Source organism: Podarcis bocagei, assembly GCF_964188305.1.
Source record: "Podarcis bocagei genome assembly, chromosome: 16".
NCBI classification, from domain to species: Eukaryota; Metazoa; Chordata; class Lepidosauria; order Squamata; family Lacertidae; genus Podarcis; species Podarcis bocagei.
In genome coordinates, this window is record NC_138142.1 from 24531840 (window position 1) to 24547552 (window position 15713).

At 49.7% G+C, this 15713-nt stretch overlaps 1 protein-coding gene across 2 annotated transcripts; it reads right to left on the reverse strand.

Annotated features, from left to right (window-relative positions):
- Window positions 1-359: 359 nt before the first annotated feature.
- WSB2 (WD repeat and SOCS box containing 2) lies at window positions 360-15291 on the reverse strand. Of its 2 annotated transcripts, none has more exons than XM_081175297.1 (9): window positions 15149-15291; window positions 12871-13039; window positions 11273-11493; window positions 10162-10296; window positions 9499-9599; window positions 8063-8235; window positions 7233-7346; window positions 4320-4427; window positions 360-2730 (listed from the first exon to the last, which is right to left on the reverse strand). In XM_081175297.1, the coding sequence occupies exons 1-9, from the start codon at window positions 15228-15230 to the stop codon at window positions 2568-2570; spliced, it is 1266 nt and encodes a 421-aa protein (XP_081031423.1). In that variant the 5' UTR covers window positions 15231-15291; the 3' UTR covers window positions 360-2567. The 2 variants fall into 2 exon arrangements, with proteins under 2 accessions (XP_081031423.1, XP_081031422.1); XM_081175296.1 differs by having other exon boundaries at window positions 12871-13042.
- Between the last annotated feature and the right edge of the window lie 422 nt (window positions 15292-15713).

The window sequence follows — 15713 nt, forward strand, 5'->3', positions numbered from 1 at the left end:
GTGTGAATTGCAGATAGCAGGCATGCTTTAACATACATCAATAGAAGCTGCAGAGAGGCTTGAGCAGCAGGAGAGATGCAATCCAGGTGCTGGGAGCCAAAGTCACCTTGCCACCCACTGGCGTCTTGTGTGTTCCAGGAGCAGGATCCGCTCCACCATGTCGGCCCTCCAGATATTTAACAATGTCATCTCTGTGCTAAACATGCTCCACTCTTCCAACCACTTCCTTATAGGACCTGATTTCTAGACTGGTCATCATCCTCTAGCCACTTTCTGTACTGTAGTTAGGCATGGAAACCAATTGGCTTCATTTATTCTCCCCGCGACAATACGTTCACTAGAAATCTTGATAAATTAACTCTCTTTCAGTCCAACATTTACGTAGTGTGCAGGAGTGGGGAGAGACATTTCTATGAGACTAGCCTTAGAAGGTGGCTGCATTAAGGAGTGCGGCTTCCAGATGAATGAGATCCGCTTTCGCCTGCAGCTCCTAAGCCAGCCACATACTTCCAACCAGTGTCCAGAACTCTGATCTCTTTGACAAGCACTCTGCCTAACACATCACATACATAAAGAGGCTAGAAGAGGAGAAAGCCCATACCAATGCCTTAAAACGTCTTGCACCATTATAGTGTCTCAAACTGAAGCTTTTAACACCTCTGCATCTTTAGGGGGACCTGCCACCCTGTTGGGCCTCTTGCCCTTTCGAAATAATTTTATCCAGGGCTAGGAGCAGCTGGCGCAAATTGTATAGCAGTGACAATAAACCTGTGGCCCTCAAAGGCTCCATCTCTCCATCAGCCCTAAGTCCCACCGTTCCTCCAAGGAGCTCAAGCTAGTATAAACAGTTCTGCCTCTCCCTTTTATCCTCACAGCCGCCTTGTGAGGTACCCTGGGCTGAGAGATGGGTGATTAGAGCAGGGTCAGCCAGTAAGCTTGAGAACACAGGAAAAGACGGCTGGATCAGGCCATTGGCCCTTCTCGTCCAGCACCCTGTTCTCACAATGCCTAAGCAGATGCTTGTGGAGGCCATCATGGCTAGAAGCCATCGATAAGCCTTTGTGAATTTGTCTAATCCTCTTTCAAAGCCATCTGAGTTGCTGGCCATCACTGCCTCCATGGTTCAAGTACGTTTCACGACTGAGCAGAGATTTGAATCCTATCCCTTCTTCCAAACACAGCTTGAAATAACTTGTTCTGTAGTTCAGGATCTTCTCACAGAACAGCTAGGGAATGATGGGAGTTGTAGGCCAGGCTGGCCACAGTTTCCCCTGACCCTATTTATGCAAAATCTCTTCAACTGGGTAGGTTGAACCTGGGATTTCTGCATGCAAAGTCTGTGCCCTAAGCCTTGATCTCCCATAAACCTTGACCAGTATCCATGCTGACTGGAGCTCACAAGACCTGAAGTCAACAACAGCTGCTGAGTCAGATGTTCCTCACCCCTCTGCTATTTCTCCCTCTTCCACACACTGAATTCACTCAAATTATTACTTCAACTTCCTGCATGATTCTGTTGAAACTAACATAAGGGAACCTCCTGCCACATCTCAACCTCAATTCTTTTTTGGGGGGGCGGAATCTGCTCCAAAATGAACCATTAGCTTTGAAATACAGTGGTACCTCTGGTTAAGAACTTAATTCATTCTGGAGGTCCATTCTTAACCTGAAACCGTTCTTAACCTGATGTACCACTTTAGCTAATGGGTCATCCCGCTGCCGTCGCACGATTTCTGTTCTCATCCTGAGGTAAAGTTCTTAACCCGAGGTACTACTTCCGTGTTAGCGGAGTCTGTAACCTGAAGCGTTTGTAACCTGAGGTACCACTGTAGTCCTCTACAGCCATAGCACCTGCATTTAGGACATTCTTCCAAACCTGTTCCTCACCATCCTAAACCAAGAGACATTCAAAGGATCACTTTTTGTCCATAACAGGACAAAAAGGTTAATCTCCCTCCAGGGTGTAGCAAGACCCCCTGCCTCCTGGCTTCACCATTAATGTTGAAGGCAGTGGTCCAGATCCAAAGAACAGCAGCCAGATCCAGGCCTGAGATACCTTAGTCGGTAGCGCATGAGACTCTTAGTCTTAAGGGTCATGGGTTCAAGCACCATGTTGGACAAAAGATCCCTGCATTGCAGGGGGTCAAACTAGATGACCCCCCGTGGTCCCTTACAATTCCATGATTTGCAGACTAACACCGGCAGGCAACAGTTCTTCCCCGGTGGCTCCCGTGTTAAGGTTTCGGCTCCCAATGTCCAAAAGGGAGCAGCTGCATTTAAATACAAAAGTCCCAGGGACATGCACATCCTACAGGACTGCAGCAGTCAAATCTCTGTAGGGCTGACGCACAAAAGAGATTCTTCCTATAGCCCATCTGTGCTTGTCCAGATATAAAAAGTCACTTTAACCAAGTAAACCCACACAAATGGAGCAGGGGGAAACCAGACCATTTGGGCCTCCCTGCACCGCAAAACACCAAAGCTTATCGCACAAGCGTTTGGCGAGGCCAGCCGGCCCCTCCGTCCAGCGGACCGCAGGCACTGCTCCGTCAAGCCACATCACAGCCTTACAAAGTCCTGTAGGTGAGGAAGTCCTTCATCTTCTTTGGGATGGGTAGCTTCAGCACCTGGTACGTCGTGAAGCAGCTGCGGAGGACCTTGCGGCATAAGTGCTTGAGGGAGGAGAGGGCCTGGGGAACCGTCCAAAACTGAGCGTGGCCATCTCTTGTTCTACGACGAGAGGAAGGGATTGGGGAGGTGAAAGGAGGCTGCAGAAACTGTTCACTGAGCAAAGAGGGGGTGCAAACATCAGGCCTGGTGATAGCAGGTTGCTGCTAAGGATGCATATAATGATTATAATGCTCACCCATTTTTCATAATCAATTCATTGTCTACCCTGCCCTTCCTCCTAAAGGAGCCCAGGGTGGCAAACATCAACAAGCTAACACCGTGCAATGTAAATCAATCTGTAGAGCTAGGAAACATTAACAAAACGATGGGTGGGATCTGGGGAAAGCCCCCTTTCCCATGGCTACCAAAAGCCAGTCTTCCGCTGTTTGTTTTTGGAATGTAAGAAGTTGCTATATATGGGGGAATTTGGATCCATCCAGCTCAGTAACATCTTCATTTGTGGGTTCTCAAAATTTGGGGGGCTGCCACCACCTCCTCGGCTGCATAAACTCATCCCCAGTGCGGCCCCCTACCCTATAAAAAGTATTATTCGGAATAGCAGTTTGCGAGACCCACTGACACAAGAATATTCACATCATTCACAATGAATTCACGTTTGTTAAAAATCCAATTAAAACTATTTAATTCAACAAAACAGATTATCTTGATCCAGTGACACCAGCTCTTCAAAGTCTGCCAGCCACTTACATCCCCCTGCCGCCGCCCCCTTGCCTCTTAGCACCCCCACTAGGCAACCCCACCTCTCCCCAGGAGGTGCAGCGCCAATTTGGAGACCACTGGTTTACACTAGCTGGCAGCTGCTTTCTGAAGTTTTGGGGAAGGTTCTCTCCTAGCGGTACCTGGAAATGCCAGGAATTGAACCTAAGTCTTTCTCCATGCACAGGTGATGTTATGCCACTGGGCAAAGGCCATCCTGCCCTTCACTCTCCAAGCGTGAACACCAAGTCACATCTACGCCACACATTTAGAACACATGGTTCCCTCTCAATGCATCCTGGGAACTGTAGTTTGTTCTGGGAGTGGGAGTCCTGTGGGGGCGAACTACAGTTCCCAGGATTCTTTTAGGGACACAATGGCTGTTGAAGTGGTACAATAATGCAGAGGTGACTCGAGAAGTCTGGAACACAGGAAGGTGCCTTCGACTGAGTCAGACCATAGGCCCATCTCGCTCAGTACTGCCAACACTGACTGGCAGCAGCTCTGCAGAGTTTCAAGCAGCGGACATTTCCAGTCCTGTCTGGAGATGCCGGGGATTTAACCTGGGACAGAGATAGGCAGTTGCTATACTACTGAGCTATGGCCCTCCTTGAAAATGTGCTTTAACGGGCAACTGCCACTCACTTCGCTCTAACCATGAGAGCTAGAAGCATGACTTCTTTCAAAGTGGAAGCTCCATCTTCCCAGGTCAGTCCATGCCAGTTTCTTGGACCCATGCCCAGTTGGAAGTTAGCTCAGTTGGCTAGAGTGTGGTGCTGATTAATGCCAATGTCGTGGGTTTGATCCCCCCACCTGTGTATTTCTGCATTGCAGGGGGTCGGCCTACATGACCCTCAAGGTCCCTTCCAACTCTACAATTCTGCGATTTGGAAAAAGGAAGCTGCCCTTTGGCTTCCTGCCGAAGAACTTACCCTGTAGCAATGATCCCCCCATGGGGGAAATAGGTGCAGCAGAGCCCATTCTTCACTGGGGCAAAGGCAACTGGGCTCCCCAGCTCCAAGGCCCAGATCCTCAGGAGCCTGGAAGAGAAGAGAGAGGAACCCTTATCTGGAAAACTAGTCCAAAGAACATCAGAAGAGGGCCGCTGGATAAGGCTGGCCTTTGATACCACTGACCATGACATCCTTCTGGGCCGTCTAGAGGGGCTGGGAGCTGGGGGCACTGTCATACAGTGGTTCCGCTCCTTCCTCCTGGGCCGTGTCCAGAAGGTGGTGTTGGGTAATGAGTGTTCAGACCCCTGGGCTCTCACTTGTGGGGTGCCTCAGGGTTCCGTCCTCCCCCCATGCTTTTTAATGTCTATATGAAGCCGCTGGGAGAGATCATCAGGGGGTATGGGCTGTGTGTTCATCAATATGCAGGTGGTACCCAGCTCTACCTCTCTTTCAAATCGAAACCAGTGAAGGTCCTGTGTGAGTGTCTGGAGGCGGTTGGAGGATGGATGGCGGCTAACAGATTGAGGTTGAATCCTGAGAAGACAGAAGTACTATTCTTGGGGGACAGAGGGCGGGCTGGTGTGGAGGACGCCCAGGTCCTGAATGGGATAACTGTGCCCCTAAAGGACCAGGTGCACAGCCTGGAAGTCATTTTGGACTCACAGCTGTCCATGGAGGCACAGGTCAATTCTGTGTCCAGGGCAGCTGTCTATCAGCTCCATCTGGTATGCAGGCTGAGACGCTACCTGCCTGTAGACTGTTTCACCAGAGTGGTGCATGCTCTAGTAATCTCCCGCTTGGACAACTGCAATGTGCTCTACGTGGGGCTACCTTTGAAGGTGACTCGGAAACTGCAATTAATCCAGAATGTGGCAGCTAGACTGGTGACAGAGTGGCCGCCAAGACCATACAACACCAGTCCTGAAAGGCCTACATTGGCTCCCAGTACGTTTCCGAGCACAATTCAAAGTGTTGGTGCTGACCTTTAAAGCCCTAAACAGCCTCGGTCCAGTATACCTGAAGGAGCGTCTCCACCGCCACCATTCAGCCCAGACACTGAGGTCCAGCTCCGAGGGCCTTCTGGCGGTTCCCGCACTGCGAGAATTGAGGTTACAGGGAACCAGGCAGAGGGCCTTCTCAGTAGTGGCGCCTGCCCTGTGGAACGCCCTCCCACCAGATGTCAAGGAAATAAGCAACTATCTTACTTTTAGAAGACATCTGAAGGCAGCCCTGTTTAGGGAAGTTTTTAATGTTTAATCCTGTTTCATGTTTTTAATATTTGGTTGGGAGCTGCCCAGAGTGGCTAGGGAAACCCAGTCAGATGGGTGGGGTATAAATAATAAATTGTTGTTGTTGTTGTCGTTGTTGTTATCATCTGCGTCAGGGGTTAGGAACGACAGATAACTGAGGGCAGACTATGGCTTTCATGGCATCCTCATGGGCTTCCCAGAGGCAACTTGTTAGCTATTGAGAGCATCAGAAAATCCTGGCTGTTTGGATCAGGTCAAGGGCCAAGCAAGCATCCTCCTCACACAGCAGCCAGCCAGATGCCCGTGGGAAGCCCCCAAGCAGGACCCAAGTGCCGCATCTCTCCCCACTTGCAGTTTCCAGCAACTGTTATTCAGAGGAATGCACTGCCTTCAACAATGGAAGGTAAAAGTTGGCCCCTGTGGGCTGTAGCCATTCTAGCACTGTGGCCACTGACCACTTTATCCTCCACGCAAGCCATTTCCACTCAGCGTTAGAAACTCAGCTATATAAGCTAAGCGCCAAATGGCTCCTTAAACCAAGGTTACAGTCGCCAAAATGGAATGTCTAGTTGCCATTTTGGGGCAAGACAGCTCAAAAGTCTTATTTTTCAAAGGATGGACTGACAGTGATTGATTCTCAGTTCAGATGACAACACTGAGCTAGGTTAAGAACTTTGGGAACTGAAAGAAGGAAAGTCACTTGATCCAGGGACAGTCCACATATCTATCAGCTGATTCCAACCTCTCTCTTTTTTAATGGTAACATGGACCATTCATAACGTAAGAATGTTCTTCACAACTGTGAGCAGTCAACAGGTTGTTCAATGCTCATGCACAGGCTGCACAGAAAAAGCATTTTGGTTCCTGAAATTCATCCTGATTGTGCAGGTAAAATATAATGGATAGAATTCTACAGGATGGGGTATTAGTGTGTAAAAACAGGCAAAATCCAATAATCCCCAGGCATGCACCTCCAGATGGTGATGTCAGAAGCCATCCTGGAGCCCAGGTGTCTTCACCTGGTTACAAATGGCCAATAGGTAAAGGTAAAGGTACCCCTGCCCGTACGGGCCAGTCGTGTCCGACTCTAGGGTTGCGTGCTCATCTCGCTCTAGAGGCCGTGAGCCGGCGCCGTCCGAAGACACTTCCGGGTCACGTGGCCAGCGTGACGAAGCTGCAGCTGGCGAGCCAGCACCAGCGCAGCACACGGAAACGCCGTTTACCTTCCCGCTATAAAGCGGTCCCTATTTATCTACTTGCACTTAGGGGTGCTTTTGAACTGCTAGGTTGGCAGGAGCTGGGACCGAACGATGGGAGCTCACCCCGTCACGGGGATTCGAACCGCCGACCATACGATCAGCAAGTCCTAGGCACTGAGGTTTTACCCACAGCGCCACCCGCGTTCCACAAATGGCCAATAGCCTGGGGCAAAATGCACCTGGATAATTTCAAACACTGGTTGCACTACCGCCAAGACACATTTTAACAAGGTATAGTGCCTCTCCCTTCTTTCAACCCTAACTCAAGGATCTTGGTCCTGACTTGAAGGCCCCCCATGCCAGGCAAAAATACCTGGCCATCACTAACAGCCATCATTTTGCATGAAGAGCGCCCTATGAACAGGAAGGCAACAGAAACTCACCTGTCATCTGCCACCGTCGCCAGGTAGAGGCCTTCAGGTGAGAAGCAGGCCGATCGCAGGGAGCTGGCATGGAAGTCAGCGCCATGGTCCAGGGCCGGCTGCAGCGGAATGTGGCTGCAGAAGAAAGGAAAGGTTGGTCTGTTTCCCTCCAGAAGTCAGGAGAGATACCTTCAACCTAAAGGGGTCATTCTGTTACCCTTCTTTGAAGGTGGCTATCCCAGAAGAAAGAAACTTAGAAGGGAAGATCCAGCATGAAACGGCTGAACTGCAGCTTATCAAAAAGGTCTGTTCAAGTCTGAATAGAAACCATGGTTTCCTGTGCTGCTACGGTTTACTCAGCAATACCAAGGTGGTTGTGTTATCGCCAGTTAGCGCTGCTGGGAAGGCTCATTTTGCACACACTAAAGCTTTCAAATACAATGAATCACCCAAGGCAAAAGGTTTCTGCATTGCAGGGAGCTGGACTAGAAGTCCCTTGTGGTCCTTTGCAAGTCTACAATTCCCAAGATCCTAAGATTTCTTCTCAGTAGCTAAAAAGCTCCCCTTTCATTCTGGCTGGGCAGCTCAAGGACTTAGGGCACAGAGACTCTGTTGCAGAAACAGTCAAGGGTGTTTTGACACACCCACCACAACCCCAGACCACCTCACTTCTCCCTGTGCACCAAACATCAGCCTCAGCATTACCATTCAGTCAGTCAAAACCGGCATTCCCCTGGAGTAGTGTTTTCTTCTCAAAACAGGGGTGGGGCAGGCAACAAGTGCCAACCAAAACAACCGCTTCCTTGGCAAAGCCAGAGGCCTGCACCCCTTCCGATAGCTGACTCCCTTACCAGAGGGATTTCAGCTGCTCCCCTGTGCAAGGATCCCAGAGGATCACATAGGTGTCGTACGAGGCAGTCGCAAGAAGCGCAGAGTCTGGGGAGAAGTCGCAGGACACAACGCAGCCCTGGTGCCCCTCCAGTTTCCTGAGGAGGCTGTAGGAATCCATACTCCATAGCAGGGCCTGGAAGGGAGGCAAAAGTCAGGACGCAACCACAGAAGCAGGGAATCTTTTTCCAAACAAGAGGGACACATTCCCTGCTGTTGCAACCTTCTGGGGGCCACATGCCCAGAGCAGGTGGGGCAAAGAGCAAAAGAGGGGGGAGATGTTTACACACACAAATACACATACTCCTCCATCCACACAAGCAAGAGGCATTGTCAGATGAGTGGCACAGCCCAAGCAGGGTGAAACACTTTGATGGCCTCTGTTTGGGAAGAATATTTGTGTTAGATATTAATAATATGTTACGGAGGAGTTTAAGATTTTCAGAGGTGCATATTCTTCTGAACATTATACCTCCTGTATGGAAAGGGACGACAGGACAGCAAAAATAGGTTCTACATGCCCTAATGGTGACTAAGAGACTGATACTGATAAACTGGAAGAACAAAGATACAATTCCCCTAAATCATTGGGCTGACAACATGACACTATTAGTGACATAGGAACTGATCACTTATAGATGCAGACTTTCTCTAGATAAGCATAATGCTATTTGGAACGAGTTTATACGGAATATAATAGGTAATGGATAAATATGAATATATGAATAACAGGACCATAAGATTAGACCAGGCATAGGCAAACTCGGCCCTCCAGATGTTTTGGGACTACAACTCCCATCATCCCTGACCACTGGTCCTGTTAGCTAGGGATGGCTCCTAAATATATATGTAACGAAGGCGCCAGGCGAGCCTCTCTGGGGAGAGCGTTCCTGCCTTTTCCTTCAGACTGGGAACTTGCAAGCGGCTTCACACATTAAAACATCACATGGAGATGACAAAAATCTAAAAACATACTTGGGGAAAAGGAACTTAAACCCTAATCAAATTTTAATCAATTATTTAAAAAACCAAATCTATTGAAATACAGATAGTAAAAACAGCATAGCACAACTAAAATCACTTCAAAAACAAACAAACCAGACTGTTTGTTTGTCTGCCGGGATAAAACAGCCTACTCCCCAGTGTGGCCCCCAGAATGGGGTCTAGAAGGGAATGCGGTCCTCAGGCCGGAAAAGGACCCTCACCCCTGACCTTGAACTTAGATATTTTGCTGTTGTTTGCTTAGTACGGGGCATCTGATGGGGAATTTGTTGGAGAGCCTGTTTCTTTTTAAAATGGCCTGGTAAGAACACACCCCAGGTAGAGGTTGTCTGCTGCTGCTGCTATGGGAGTCAGAGGGGCAACTCACTGTCTTCACCACCACTCAGGCAAGACCCACCGATTTCTCTCCAGCTGCAGAGCACAGCATCCGACCATCAGGGGAGGTACAGCAGCAGTAGACCCAGCGCATGTGTCCAGACAGCACCTTCAGTTGTTTCCCTGGGAAAATTGAGAAAAGCATTAGCACATTAAGAGTCATAAATCGTAGAGATTGAAGGGTCATCTATTGCATCTATATGCAGAAGACAAATCACACTGACTCCCACAAGCCAACGTAGAAAAAACAGATAGGATCCAGAGGGGGCATGGCCTAGGGAGAGTTCCAGGGGCCAGACAGAGGGGCCTCGAGGGCCACGTTTGGCACTCCTAGCATAATCTGCTTTTCCCAATTTTTCTCAGGCAGGCTGAAGAGAAGCAGGAAAATGCAAAGGCTTACAAAAAAATTAATAACCCAGAAGGCACCTCTGAAAATGTGATCTATATGCTCAATTGCCATGCTGCTAAGTTTCCTGCCAAACTGCCCATTGTATACACAGCATACAATGAAAGCACATTCCGCTGCCCTGCCCAAAGAATTGTGGGAATTGTAGTTTAAGGGGGCTGAGAAGGGTGAACCACACTTCCCAGGATTCTTTGGGGCAAACCAATGTGGTTTAAATGTGCTTTACGCTGTATGCCCATTTCCCACACCCAGACAAAGGACCACATCGCTCACTCTTACCATTTTGACTAAGGTCCCAGACGCGCAGGGTTTTGTCACGCGAGGCGGAGATGAGGATTGAACGGCTGTCACCAGGCGCAAAGCTCAAGTCTCTCACCACGTCCTGATGTCCCGAGAGGTTGAACAGCAAACGCCCTGGAAGGAGGAGCAGACGGCAAGGCGTGATTACCACCACCCCAGAACCAGAACCATATTGTTCTAAAGGTAAGGTAAAGGAACCCCTGACCGTTAGGTCCAGTCGTGACCGACTCTGGGGTTGCGGCACTCATCTCGCTTTACTGGCGCACGGAAACGCCGTTTACCTTCCCGCCGGAGTGGTACCTATTTATCTACTTGCACTTGATGTGCTTTCGAACTGCTAGGTTGGCTGGCAGGAGCAGGGACCGAACAACAGGAGCTCACCCCGTCGCGGGGATTCAAACCACCGACCTTCTGATCGGCAAGCCCTAGGCTCTGTGGTTTAACCCACAGCGCCACCCGTGTCCCATTGTTCTAAAGAAGATGGGTCTTGATGGGCCTAAAGAGGATGTAATTCAGGCGTGGGGAACCTGCAGCTCTCCAGATGCTGCTGGAATACAACTCCCATCATCCCCACCCTTGGCCACGCTGGCAGGGACTGATGGGAACTGGAGTCTAGAAATACCAGGAGGGACATAGGTTCCACCACCCCTGATGCTCTCGTTTATTTATCAAAGCGGTTTACCACAAACATATGATTTATCCAGAGCTGATTCAGCTTCTCCTGCTTCAGAAGTTAGGGAGAAAGAGAGCTGCCCGTCATCAGCGTACTGGTGTACACCTTGTTCCAAAACTCCTAATGACCATTCCCAGCACTTTCAGGTATGTTAAATAACACTGGGGAGAGGAGAGGAGCCTGTGCCAGGGGGAGAGACACACATGGACCAATTTCCTTCACTCACGTTCACATTCAGACCTCACACTGGTAAAAAGTAGGTGGCAGCTTCAGCAGACATTGTGGGCTAAAGGGGCGTGATCATAGACTCCTACAATTGCAGGCTTGGAAGGGACACCAAGGGTCATCTAGTCCAACCCCCTGCAATGCAAAGACCACCTTCGTTTTTTCCAGCAGAGAAGAACAGAGCCAGGTTACCTGTCTGCACCTCCCAGACTTTGATTTGCCCGTCATTCAGGCCAGTGGCGAGGACCAAACACGCAGGACTCGGCGCCCACAGGATGTGTTTCCTTGAACGGGAAGGCAGCCACGAGCTGAAGGCCAAGCCCCAGACGATCTGCCCACACTCCAGCGTCTTCTCCTTGGCCTTGCCACGGCCCCTGGCCTCAGCTTTCGTGCACTCTGAAGCTTTGCAGTTCCTGTGGGGAGCAGGCAGGCAGGTCACCTAAGGCAGTATTGGTCTCTGTTCCCAGCATAGGCCCCGTCTGAACAATGCAGTTAGAGCTGCACTTTAAACAGTCACAGCTTCCCCCAAGGGATCCTGGGAAGTGTAGTCCATTAAGAGGGGATGAGAGTTCTTAGGAGACCCGCATTCACCTCCCAGAGCTACAATTTCCAAAGTGGTTTAATGGGTGATCCCTCTTCCCAAGGAATTCTGGGAACAGTGCCAGATTGAGGGCGGTGCAGGGAAATTGCCCAGGGCACCAAACTGAGGGGGCACATAATAATAATAATAATAATAATAATAATAATAATAATAATAATAATAATAATACCACCTATATTTATATAGGTACCTACTGAGAAGATCCATGAAAGAGCAACTGTACCAAAAGGGATTATTGTGAAAATAATATAAAAATTGGGGGGAGGGCGGTGTTGCCAAATTTTGTCCTCGCTCAGGGCACCGTATTACCAATTCCACCCCTGCTGGGAACTGTAGCTGTGTGAGGAAAATAGGGTCTCCTAACAACTCTCAATAACATAACCCACCCTAAGGTCCCAGGGCGGGTTAGAACAATTAAAGCACAATATTAAGAACAGTTTAAAAAACAACTGACACCCACAGAAATCAAGTGGGTCCTAAAAGTATAAGAAGCCAGCACAAAGAGGCGTGCCTCCAGCATTCACCAAAGACTATATAATGAAGGGTGTAAGACGCACCTCTGTGAGGAAGGAGTTTCATAACTTAGGGCATGGGTAGGTAAACTAAGGCCTGGGGGCTGGATAAGGCCTAATCGCCTTCTCAATCCGGCTGGTGGACGGTCCGGGAATCAGCATGTTTTTACATGAGTAGAATGCGAGCTTTTGTTTAAAATGCATTTCTGGGTTATTTGTGGGGCATTTGAGTTCGTTCATTTTTCCCCCTTCAAAATATAGTCCGGCCCCCTACAATGTCTGAGGGACAGTGGACCAACCCCCTGCTGAAAAAGTTTGCTGACCCCTGTGTTAGGGGCTGCCACAGAGAAGGCCCTCTCCCGGGGTTGCCAGCCCCATGAGCTTCAGGGGGGTGGGGGTGGAACAACCTAAAGTCCCTCTCTGCCTTTCTTAATGACGAGTCGTTTATGGCTTTAAGCACCTGAAACTGGGCCCTGCCCTGAATAGGCAACCTTAACAGACTATACTTCCAGGATCTGGGGGGGGGGCGTGGGGGGCATGATTGTTTAAAGTGAAACAATGCTGCTTTAAATGTATAATGTAGACAGGGGCTTCACGTAGCATAGAAACAACAAATGCTGGAGAGCCAAAAGTAGCGCCAGACACCCCACCCCTGCCCCGTCAAGGTGGCTACTCACTGCTGGGTTCCCTCCAAAGGCCATGGGAGCAGCTTGACAATGCAGTGGCCCTGAGACCAGGCAAACCACGTGCCGTCCGGGGAAAAGGCCACGCTCCACGTCTCGCAGCTGGCTTTCCAGTCGTATTGCTGAGGCTGCCCTGGCTTCAGCTCGGCCAAAAGGATGGGCTCTCCTAAGGCATAAGACAGAAAGGGGTGGGGAGAGCTTCCATCATTACCTGCTAGACCCTGGAGGACCCTGAACACTGTGTATGCGCTGGCTGGTAAGGAGAAGAGAGACTGGGGGGGGGGAGGCCAGCAAATCCATCTGAACATCTCTAACTGGCAGCTCTTGAGGCCTCAGGACTGGGAAGGGGAGAGAAACGCCACCTGCGGATTATTGCCCTTCCATCCACTCTTTTTTTTGGGGGGGTATGGTTTTTGCTCGGTTGCTGCTGTCGGAAAGGGAAGGAGGGTCCTTGCTGTGGATGCTTGTAGGCAACAACTCATACACCACCCCAGGTGAGAGCTGGATGGAATGGAGAGGGAGGGGAGAAAGATGCTGAGTTACTCGGGGGCCGCAAAGTAAGTTGCCACAGAGTGGGGCCCTCTTTGTGTGAGAGACAGAGAGGAAGTGGGCTGCCAAAATAAAATAAATGAATGAATGAATGTGAAACACGGGGTAAAACTGTCATTAAAGCCACTGGTAGCTTCATCTGTTTGAATGCCCTGCTTGTTTTTAACCTAGGGATTTGGCTACGGTAAATTGGAAATATTAATTTTTGCTTCCCTGATGACAGAATTGTTACGTCATTTATTGGACGTGTTTATGCAATTTTTGCATATTTATTGCATTTCTATCTCTACTTTTTTTAAAAAAGTTTTTATTTATACTTTTCAAGTTTATACATTTCATTAGTTTTACAATCGAATTAACATTTCAAATTCTGACTTCCTTCCCCCTCTTTCTGCATATCCAAATTTATTTAATTTGCTCATTTAATTATCTACTTTAAATATGAAACTCTTATGAAACTGCTTGTGTTTTCATCTGTCTGCAATTTATCTGTAAATATTCAATAAACCATTTCCATTCTTTTATAAAAAGTTTGTTATCTTGATTTCTTATTCTTCTGGTAAGTTTTTCCATTTCTGCATATTCCATAAGTTTTTGTATCCATTCTTTCTTTGTTGGGCTATCTCAACTTTTTCTTCAAGGATCCAAAAAAGTGGTTACACATGGTTCTCCCCCTCCTCATTTAATCCTCACATCAACCCTGTGAAGTAGATTAGGCTGAGAGGGGATTTGAACCCACTTCTTCCAGGTCCTAGTCTAACCACTACACCACACTGGGTGCTTTTCCTCTGTTTATTTTTATAACTTTGTTATCTGCTCTGGGATTGAAAACATACAGTGAAGAGCAGTTTATAAATTCTGCTGTTAATAATCATAAATGTTGGCTGTTCGCTGACGCTGTCCATTTCAATACCTCCCAAATCCTGGAGAGGCTGAGGTGTGCTACCAGCCAGTGTAGACAGCACTGAGCTTGATGGGGGCACTGGTCTCACTCAGGCAGGTTCCTATGGAGCAACTGTCCTTTCAGAACTTCAAAATGCACCTTTCGCAGCTGAAGCCTTTGACTCAATATTAACAACTCACTTTAATTACCTTTATATCCTCCCCTTCCTCCCAGTTGCTCAAGGTGGTGTTCAGAGTTCTCCCCCCCCCCATCCCATCCTCCCAGCAGCCCTGTGAGATGGGTCAAGCTGAGAAACGGGTGGCATGCTCAAGATCACCCAGGGCGCTTCCTGGATCTATGGGGATTTGAACCCTGGCCTCCCAGGTCCCAAGTCCGGCGCTCCATTACACTATACCAGTTTGCGTTAGTTGCGCAGGTCTGAACGCTGCCCAGCTGATCTGAACGCTGCCCAGCTGATCTGACTTTGGACGGCTCCTCTTGAGACGCGCTCACTGGGTGCTTTTCGTACAGCGCGAATCTGGACATGCCTACTCAGAAGTAAGCCCCACTGAGTTAAATGAACAGGACTGACTCCCGGGTAATACACCGGCGGCAGTGGGCAGTTATCCCTGGGCGTGAGAACCGAGATGCCACTAGGTCCCCATTTCTCGGCGGCGAAATGTTGGACGGGGCAGGGAGGGAGCCGCGGCTGCTTTTTCCTCTCACTTTCTCTTTCTCCCTTTCCCACCCCCACCCACCCACCAAAGCCGACCCCCCGGGGGCTGGGGCTTTCACAAAGGCGGCATAACACGCGTGCGATCGCCCGCCGAGCCCGCTCACCCTCCGCCGCTTCTCTCTCCGCCGCCGCCGCCGGCTCCCGCAGCGGCCGCTGCTGTCCAGGCTCCCCCGGAGGCGCCTCCATCCGGACCGCATCGGAAGCGGCCGATCCCGGCGACAAGGTGGAGGTTTCCTCTTCCAGTTCCGACGGCCGTCACCAGTCACGTGACAACACCGCTCTGTGGGGAGGGGGAGGGGCGCGCGGGGGAGACATTCCTACCGAAGCGCGTGGGAGGGGTCGCCCTTTAGGTCCTCGATTGCCCCCCGCCGCCGGCCCGCCTTTCTTCTTTGCGCCCTGGGCGCACCACCCACTGAAAGGCGAGGCGCGCCTGGACGGTCGGTGACTCTCTTATTATTGTGTTTTAATTGCTGTTACCCGCCCTGGGACACATATATACAGTACACAGATAGAGAGAGAGCGCGCAATTAACACATTTTAAAAGAGATGCGTTTCAGCTGATGAGCGGGCTCCCCTCGAGAAATTTGCTCAGAATAAAAATGCTTTGCGTTGACGCGGCTTGCAGCCTCTCGCCTTCTCTCTCTGGCTGCAGCGCACGGATCAGACTCG